The sequence below is a fragment of the Megalobrama amblycephala genome, linkage group LG11 (assembly GCF_018812025.1).
Source record: "Megalobrama amblycephala isolate DHTTF-2021 linkage group LG11, ASM1881202v1, whole genome shotgun sequence".
Taxonomy (NCBI): domain Eukaryota; kingdom Metazoa; phylum Chordata; class Actinopteri; order Cypriniformes; family Xenocyprididae; genus Megalobrama; species Megalobrama amblycephala.
The window spans coordinates 10,486,659-10,496,791 of record NC_063054.1 but is presented as its reverse complement, the minus strand read 5'-3'; the positions used below and the strand labels follow the sequence as shown (position 1 = coordinate 10,496,791).

Genomic DNA, 10,133 nt, shown 5'->3' with positions numbered 1-10,133 from the left:
GTGAAACACAGTCATTACACACTCATTCATCAGTGGACATGAACAGACACGCACTGGAACAACCACCATGATCCCTGGATCTTTCCAGAAGCTTTGCTATACTTGAAGCTGTGAATCAGTGTTTTACGAAGTAAATATTAAAATACTATTTTCAAAACAACAACAACAATGACCTAATGAGTGAATAAAGCCTGTGACTCCTCTGAAACATGACCACAGTGACACATTACACAATGAACTCCTCCCATTACAACTTCATACAGTCACTAGTGGGAGGCACATTTAAGCAAACGCCATACTCTTCCCACAGAGCTGCTGTACAGTCTGTGTCTTTTACTTTTACTGTAAGATATGGCAGAAGAAGACGCTGGTATTTTTGTCAACCAGGAGCAGTTCAGCTGTCCCATCTGTATGGATCTTCTGCGAGACCCCGTAACCATTCCCTGTGGACACAACTACTGTATGGAGTGCATTAAGAGCTTCTGGGAGCAGAAGAACCAGAGGAAATTGTGCAGCTGTCCAGAGTGTAGGCAAACTTTCTCTCCGAGACCTGCACTCAACAAAAACACACTGTTTGCTGAAGTTGTTGAGAAACTGAGACGTACTGGAATCCGGTCCCACGCCATACCTGGAGTTAAGAATGATGAGGAAGACATTGCAAAAGAAAAGCAGGACCTCGTCATGTTCTGTGAGGTGTGTCTGACTTCTCATCTGACTTTAAATGTGATGCTAAAACTTTTTAATAACTTATCCTAATAAGATTAACTTTTCTTTTAACTTTCATGAATAAGTCAGTAGTAAACTGATAAAGATCAGTATAGTTTATATAAATTGAGCCTCAAAAACACAGTATTTAGCTTAAAGAAAGATAACACAAGTATACATTTCAAGTAAACATTTTCTAAAAATAAGTTTTAAATGATTAAACTGTTTCTATTTGAATATATTTTTCATTTTTTAATAAATATAATTTATTCCTGTGATGCAAAGCTGAATTTTCAGCAGCTATTACTCCAGTCTTCAGTGTCACATCATCCTTCAGAAATCACACACATATATATATATATATATATATATATATATATATATATATATATATATATATATATATATATATATACACTATCTATATGACTGTTTTATGTTCTTTTCTGCATATTGGTTGTACCACATGCCTTTGAAAGATTTTCAAATATTTATATTATTTTAACAAAACTGCTTCAATGCTTATTTTTTTCCTAATTATAATAACAATTCAAGAGTTTCATCCTTTTATTTAGTCTTTTTTCTTTTTATTTGTCTTTTTTTTTTTGATGTAATGCTTTAAATCAAAATGAATGTTAATCAGAAATTAAAAACATGTTCATCACAGAAGAGGTGTGATCCAACAGTAAGTTACTGTATATATAGAACCTTAAAGGGTTCTGTCAGGCGCTTTATATATGTAACCTTTTAGGGGATCCCATCTTGAGATCATTTTATGGATTTATATTTATTATTATTTTAATGTAATTTTATTCATTAAACAGCTCGTAAACATACTTTATCACTAGAAGAAAAAAAAAACATTAAGCCTAAACATGAAAATATTACTATTATACAAAACTGACTTTTATAAGGTGTTTGAACACAGATGTGTCCACAGTGTGTAAACAACCAGCCTAAAATGGTAAAAATCCACCCACTCCTTTTTTTTATAATCCCCATAAATCATAAACAGTCTCTCCAGTGAGCGGTTCCAGATTTCCCCCTACTCTTATGTATGAAGCCCCACCCACAACTGGTGACAGAATCTGCCCTATTAGCATAGACCTGCCCTCAGTGAGCTGTACACAGTCCGCCATGTTTATCTCCTCGCCAGAGCATTTAACAGCAGCATTCAAGAAAGAAATGTATTCTTATTAAAGCTACTAAAGTTATTCAGTCAAGAGCAGTGAGATCTAATATACACAGATCTAATATACACATACGATTTCTTTCCCTGCTGTTTACATTTACAGACATAACCGACTGTTTATGTGAACTTTGTTTGTTAATGACATAACCTTGTTTGTATTAGACAGTTTAAGTGCAATAAGACATGATAGAGAATTCAGTTTAATACTCACAGGACTTGCCGTCTGACAGGCAGTGTGTGCGTGATTCAGATGTGTGCGCTCAGAAAACTATATATCAGATTTAACTGATATGGCTTTAAAACACATGCAAATAATAAACTTTCATGATGACAAAGAATTGCAATGTCACGAGAGCGTGACCGTGATAGAGATGATGATCAAAACCACACAGATGTTTTAGTTTTTGGCAGAGTATCCGAGGCATGAATTATACAGGCTCCACCCTCTTCTAGAAAACGGGGCGGGGAACAGCAGCTCATTTGCATTTAAAGATACATGCATGAAAACAGCATGTTTTTCCTTGCACTCAAAAATGCTATAATAAATGATCTGTGGGGTTGAGCTGAAACCCAACTGAACCTCTTTTTCTAAGAGAGTATATGAATGTTTATTTATGTGTGTATCATCTCTGGTCTGCAGCAAGAGCTTAAACAATCACAGAGGAGATGCCAGCAGGTCATAAAGGAGCGCGAAACGGAGCTACAGGATCTGAGTCATGCTGTACTTTCCCTCAGGGTGAGTCCATTACTGCCAGGAGACGTGAGAAGCGGGATGGTGTGGGTTATGAACTTATAAGTAAGAGACCCATTATGGGCAGAAAGGTTTTACAGTCTTGGACTCATCACTTCTCTGCTTCTGTATGTTGTCAAACAGAGCTCTGCTCAGGCAGCGGTGGAGGATACGGAGAAGATCTTCAGTGAACTGATTCAGTTGATTGAAGCTCTGTGTTTCGAGGTGACAGAGATGATCAAAGCGAAGGAGCAGAAGGAATTAGACGAGGCGCATGGATTTATGGAGAAACTAGAGCAGGAGATCGCAGAGTTCAAGAGGAGAGATGCTGAATATGACACGATTGCACGCCTTGATGATAAAACTCAGTTCCTCAAGGTAACATCAGTGCTTTTGGGGCAGCTAAGTACTTGTCATCTGTGATTTTGGTCTAAGCTTTTATTTTTTTAATTATTACCCTCAGAGTTATGAAACACTGTGCAGTCTGCCAGAGTTGGTGACCTCTCCTGCAGTTCTAGTCAATCCAGACTTCTGTTTCGAGATGGTGTCAAGAAAACTCACAGTTCTGAGTGAAGACATTAAAGATCTAGGCCAGAAAAAATTGGAGAAATTATCAAAAAAAGGTGAGTCGTCAAATGAATATGTTTGGAATAGCATACTATTCTTACTGTTCCTGCAGTATACAGTGTGCGTAGAATACTTGAATGATATACTACATTTAAAGGTGGAGTACACGATTTCTGAGAAGTGATGTTGAAAGTGGATCTGCCCAAGCAGCACAACACACTTATAGCCAATCAGCAGTAGGGGGCGTCTCCACTCATGATGGGGGAGGAGAGAGAGTGAGCCAATCAGCAGTAGGGGGTTTGTCCACTCAGCACAGAGAGTGAGAGTGAGCCAATCAGCAGTAGGGGGCGTGTCCACTCATGATGGGGGAGAAGAGAGAGTGAGCCAATCAGTAATAGGGGGTGTGTCCACTCATGATGGGGAGGAGAGAGAGTGATCAGCAGTAAGGGGGTGTGTCCACTCATGATGGGGGAGAAGAGAGAGTGAGCCAATCAGTAGTAGGGGGTGTGTCCACTCATGATGGGGGAGGAGAGAGAGTGAGCCAATCAGTAGTAGGGGGTGTGTCCACTCATGATGGGGAGGAGAGAGGGTCAGTGGGGGTGTGTCCACTCATGATGGGGGAGAAGAGAGAGTGAGCCAATCAGTAGTAGGGGGTGTGTCCACTCATTATGGGGGAAAAGAGAGAGTGATCAGCAGTAGGGGGTGTGTCTACTCATGATGGGGGAGAAGAGAGAGTGAGCCAATCAGTAGTAGGGGTGTGTCCACTCATGATGGGGGAGGAGAGAGAGTGAGCCAATCAGTAGTAGGGGGTGTGTCCACTCATGATGGGGGAGAGAGAGAGTGAGCCAATCAGTAGTAGGGGGTGTGTCCACTCATGATGGGGAGGAGGGAGAGTGATCAGCAGTAAGGGGGTGTGTCCACTCATGATGGGGGAGAGAGAGAGTGAGCCAATCAGTAGTAGGGGGTGTGTCCACTCATTATGGGGGAAAAGAGAGAGTGATCAGCAGTAGGGGGTGTGTCCACTCATGATGGGGGAGGAGAGAGAGTGAGCCAATCAGTAGTAGGGGGTGTGTCCACTCATGATGGGGGAGAAGAGAGAGTGAGCCAATCAGTAATAGGGGGTGTGTCCACTCATGATGGGGAGGAGGGAGAGTGATCAGCAGTAAGGGGGTGTGTCCACTCATGATGGGGGAGAAGAGAAAGTGAGCCAATCAGTAGTAGGGGGTGTGTCCACTCATGATGGGGGAGAAGAGAAAGTGAGCCAATCAGTAGTAGGGGGCGTGTCCACTCATGATGGGGGAAGAGAGAGAGTGAGCCGATCAGCAGTAGGGGGTGTGTCCACTCATGATGGGGAGGAGAGAGAGTGATCCGATCAGCAGTAGGGGGCATGTCTACTCATGATGGGGAGGAGAGAGAGTGATCAGCAGTAAGGGGGTGTGTCCACTCATGATGGGGGAGAAGAGAGAGTGAGCCAATCAGTAATAGGGGGTGTGTCCACTCATGATGGGGAGGAGAGAGAGTGATCAGCAGTAAGGGGGTGTGTCCACTCATGATGGGGGAGAAGAGAGAGTGAGCCAATCAGTAATAGGGGGTGTGTCCACTCATGATGGGGAGGAGAGAGAGTGATCAGCAGTAAGGGGGTGTGTCCACTCATGATGGGGGAGAAGAGAGAGTGAGCCAATCAGTAGTAGGGGGTGTGTCCACTCATGATGGGGGAGGAGAGAGAGTGAGCCAATCAGTAGTAGGGGGTGTGTCCACTCATGATGGGGGAGGAGAGAGAGTAAGCAAATAAAAATCTGATTTTATTCATTATTTGATAATACTGGCAAAAGTCTAATTTACATTTTGATTATTATTTTTTTATTTATTTTACTAAATAGCAATTTATTGTTTAAAAAAACTAACATAAAATAATTAATTTTGTTTTTATTTATTCATCTGTCTATTTGTTTAATTTTTTTTTTTTTTTTTTTTACAATTGAAATAAAAACCAATGAATTTAACATTAAAATAAGAATAACGCCTTATTTACCAGATGATAACTGGATGCTTTTGTTTATTTATTTATTTACAAAGTAAATTAAAAATGATTGATTTTAAAATTAAAAAGAAGAATAACTTCATTATTTATGAGTTGACAACTGAATTCTAAATGTGATGAGGTCATGTGATGACAATATTGTATTGTTTGAAATGTTTATAAAGTGTGTTTCTCTTGCAATTACTATAGAATAATTGTCAGTATCCAGTTCATACTGGATTCAGTAAATACATGCAAGTATTCCAAACACCTTAAATATTAAAGGAAGTTGAAATAAGTTGAAGTGCAAGAAGTATGAATGTTAAAAATGCATGCACTGATTATATTTTGTCTTGTTAGTGACAAACCTCAAGTTTATTCCCACCCCTGAACCCAAAGTCAGGGAGCAGTTTTTGGAATGTAAGTAACCGACACACCCACACACACGCAACAGAAATCAGTACAATCGACAACAAAGTAACTGTCAAGTCTCTGGATTTCAGATTCGGGTCCCCTGACTCTAGACCTGAACACGGCTCACAGAAACCTCAGCGTTTGCTCAGAGAGTGGAGAGGTGACGTTCATCAAAACATCTCTGTCCGTTCCTGACCACCCAGAGAGGTTTGACAGCTATTACCAGGTCCTGTGCAGAGAGAGCGTGTCCGGCCGTTGTTACTTCGAGGTCGATTGGAGCGGGAAGGGTCCTGTGCACATCGCCGTGTCCTATGAGGACATCAGCAGGAAAGGAAAGAGCACCCAGTGTGCGTTTGGACACAATGCACAGTCCTGGAGTCTGGTGTTCTCTGAGGATACCTACTCATTCTGGCACGGTGGAAGGGAAACTAAGATTCCCAAAATGCAGTGGGCTCACAGGACTGGTGTTTATGTCGATTTCTCGGCCGGGATTTTGGCATTTTACAGCATCACAGACTCGATGAATCTCATCCACAGAATTCGGACTGTGTTTGATCAGCCGCTCTATCCTGGCTTCAGGATTAACACTGGGTGCAGTCTGAGACTCTGTTATCCGCTTTAGTGGCACAAAATTAGTTGTTCAGTGCCTGAGCAGTTTTAGTTAGTGAAATGTTTTATACTCAGAATTTGTCCTCTGCATTTAACACATTCAGTTAGTGCACACACATTAGAAGTAGTGAGTAGTGAACACACACACACACCCCCGGAGGAGTGGGCAGCCATGTTTGCTGTGGCGCCCGGGGAGTGATTGGGGGTTAGGTGTTTTCCTGCCAGTATTGAGAATCAAACCCGCAACCTTCAGGTTACCAGTCTGACTCTCTAACCATTAGGCCACAACTTATATATTATTAATACATATTATTATAAGCTTAAAGGTGCCCTAGAATCAAAAATTGAATTTACATTGGCATAGTTAAATAACAAGAGTTCAGTACATGGAAATGACATACAGTGAGTCTCAAACACCATTGTTTCCTCCTTCATATATAAATCTCATTTGTTTAAAACACCTCCGAAGAACAGGCGAATCTCAACATAACACCGACTGTTACGTAACAGTCGGGATCATTAATATGTACGCCCCCAATATTTGCATATGCCAGCCCATGTTCAATGCATTACACAAGGGCAGCCAGTATTAATATCTGGATCTGTGCACAGCTGAATCATCAGACTAGGTAAGCAAGCAAGAACAATAGCGAAAAATGGCAGATGGAGCAATAATAACTGACATGATCCATGATAACATGATATTTTTAGTGATATTTATAAATTGTCTTTTTAAATGTTTCATTAGCATGTTGCTAATGTACTGTTAAATGTGGTTAAAGTTACCATCGTTTATTACTGTATTCACGGAGACAAGAGAGCCGTCGCTATTTTCATTATTAAACACTTGCAGTCTGTATAATACATAAACGCAACTTCATTCTTTATAAATCTCTCCAACAGTGTGTAATGTTAGCTTTAGCCACAGAGCACCATCAAACTCATTCAGAATCAAATGTAAACATCCAAATAAATACCATACTTACGCAATTAGACATGCTGCATGACGAACACTTTGTAAAGATCCATTTTGAGGGTTATATTAGCTGTGTGAACTTTGTTTATGCCGTTTAAGGCAAGCGCAAGCTCCGGGGGCGGAGAGCACGAGAATTTAAAGGGGCCGCAGCCTGAATCGGCGCATATTTAATGATGCCCCAATATAGGCAGTTAAAAAAAAAGAATAAAAAAAAAAATCTATGGGGTATTTTGAGCTGAAACTTCACAGACACGTTCAGGGGACACCTTAGACTTATATTACATCTTTTAAAAAGATGTTCTACGGCACCTTTAAAAAAATAAAGTTTGCTTGTATTGTGAAATCCATCTCCATATACCCACGCTATATGCAGGGATGGATCGAGAATGGCATATAAATGACCAGCTTGCTGTCATGGCATTTCATAACTAATTTGCGTTTTGGCAAATTAGTGGCTAATTCGTAAAAAGATCTCATTTGTACATTTTTAAAGTCACCATGAAATCAAAATAAGCTAATTTTTATTTTGTAATGGAATATTGCAGATTTATTATAAATAATTTATCAATGCACATTATATATATATATATACTGTATATAATTTATGTGTCTCACAGTCTTTAATCAAAATAACTCCTCCTCCCTCTTGCAGTGACATCTCTTCTCTGATGATGTGTTTACCTGCACAAGGGCGGGACAACCTGTCATTGACCAATAGCAAACCACAACCATCTAATCAATTCCCCATGGACAAAATTAAGTCCCGTCCTACTTTTTCTTTTTTTTTTTTAATTCGAAAAGTTGTTTCATTCAGATATACAGTAGCCTACTGTGCAAAAGTCTTAGGCCACCACCAACATTGTTGTTTTGGCAATGTTTTAATTACCTTTATTAAGATACAAACATGAAATATGTACACAAAATGTAAAAACAAAACGTCTTCTTTAAGCAAAAATCGATATTTAGTGTGACCTCCTGGATTATTCCAGTTTCTCAAAGAAACTTTTCATCATAATTTGAAAGTTTTATTGGCCTTTCAGTCCTTTTCCATTCCATTTAGGTTTAAGAGATCCAGTTCCTGCTATTGCTCAAGTGTAAGGGGAGGTCACTAAATACTTGTCACTTTAGCCTATAGAAGTGTTTTTTTTTTTTTTTTTTTTTTTTATCAACATGTAATGGTGGCCTAAGACTTTTGCACAGTACTGTACATCACAATATGGAAGAAAAGACTATTGCAACTTCTGTTCATTGCCGACTTTAAATTTGTTTCCATACGAATCACATCGTACAAATTCATACAAAATCGCCTTCATAAAATAGTTACATTTTCTCATGAGATCAGGTTGTAAATGTACACAAATGTTAGACTTTGTTGGGGGTGCTAAAAACATTTCTGGGACCTGGTATAGGTCAAATTCAATATCAACTTTTTTTTGTTTTGTTTTTTTGATATCTCTGTTAATGTGTTTTTGTATTCATCTGCATTACTTTGACCCACTCATGGTCATATATATGGCGATAAATATCAGTTTCAGTCACATGAGAACAACCAGCATCTGGGACCAGAACTATTGGTTAAGTGACAAATATCCTATATTTACAAAATGTTTAACATGTTCTTGTTTTAGTTCTTTTGTATTTGTTTGTAAAATATATTTGCATTTAGATACCAGTAAAATATATAACTAAGTACAAGGTCTCCTTGACATTTTATATTCACAGTGTGGGCCTGTTAAGAACAAAAAGCATACAATTTCATGAATTTATTTGAAAAAAAACAAAGAAACATTAAACCCATTTCCATACATTACACAATATAACTGCAACAGCTTTACATTCATCACAGATTCAGGCATAAGTCTTCATTCTTGAAGATGACGTGTAATTTCTGCACAAATCACAAATGGAACGAACAGAAGGTTGTTCCACTGTGCTGTTTAATGCCAAAAAGACACACTTCAGCTTTACATAAAGGGATGCAATATAAATTGCAATTACCTTTTATTCAGACAGACCCAGCAAACAAAAATATGTTTTAAGAATGTTTTGCTAACATGCTGACATTCACATGAAATTATAAAAAACGTTATTTCTGAATGTTCATAACATCCAGTTTTTTAAATGTTTTAAAATGTTTTTTATTGGTTATGCGAACATTCCATTTGATCATTTGCAAACATAAAAAAAAACAAGTAGTAACATTTAAACAAACTAAACGTTTCAGGTAAAAACGTTCTATGATAAATAATGTTTTTGTGCTAACATTTTCAGAACATTATTAAATTCAAGATCACTAAAAGAATGTTTTGTTAATGTTAGTGGAAGAATGTTTGTTCATAATTTTGAGAGAACCTTGACACAACATTAGCTAATATTCTGAGAATGTTAGCTGGGGAACTGGTAATGCACAATTTTCTTCATCTACTACTTCATCTAATACCCAGGAAATAATGAAACTTCAGCTAAAATTCCATGGAACGTCAATGACACAATATAAGCACAAAGCTCTTCTGTATTTCATTCCTTTGACCATATTATACTATTTGATATTTAACACTAAATATAATCACGAACAGGCTCACTGGGGCTGTTATAGCTGCCAGTTCATTTGCATTGATAGCACAGTAAATCCCTAATTACAGGGACAAAGCCTCTCCAGCATCTTGGACACTGTCATACAGTATTGAAACATGGAAGATATCGCAATGCAAGGCACTGTACAGTAACTGATGCACAAATATGATGGACAGACAGCAGAAGTGTAAAGCAACTGAACACAGAAGCTAGGTGTAGCTATCATAACAATAGTGCTTATTATCTGAATACACACAATTTTATATGACTAACACATTAGTGAGGCACAAAAAATAAAAGACTCTGAAGCACACGATGTGTCATGTACACCCAAGGTAGTCCAATT

The 10,133-nt window shown here is 38.6% G+C and overlaps 1 protein-coding gene across 1 annotated transcript; it reads left to right on the top strand.

Moving 5' to 3' along the window:
* Positions 1-229: 229 nt before the first annotated feature.
* On the top strand, positions 230-6,544 carry ftr85 (finTRIM family, member 85). The gene is made up of 6 exons (XM_048208642.1): positions 230-693; positions 2,538-2,633; positions 2,772-3,005; positions 3,091-3,250; positions 5,575-5,634; positions 5,718-6,544. The coding sequence occupies exons 1-6, from the start codon at positions 352-354 to the stop codon at positions 6,248-6,250; spliced, it is 1,425 nt and encodes a 474-aa protein (XP_048064599.1). The 5' UTR covers positions 230-351; the 3' UTR covers positions 6,251-6,544.
* Positions 6,545-10,133: the final 3,589 nt, after the last annotated feature.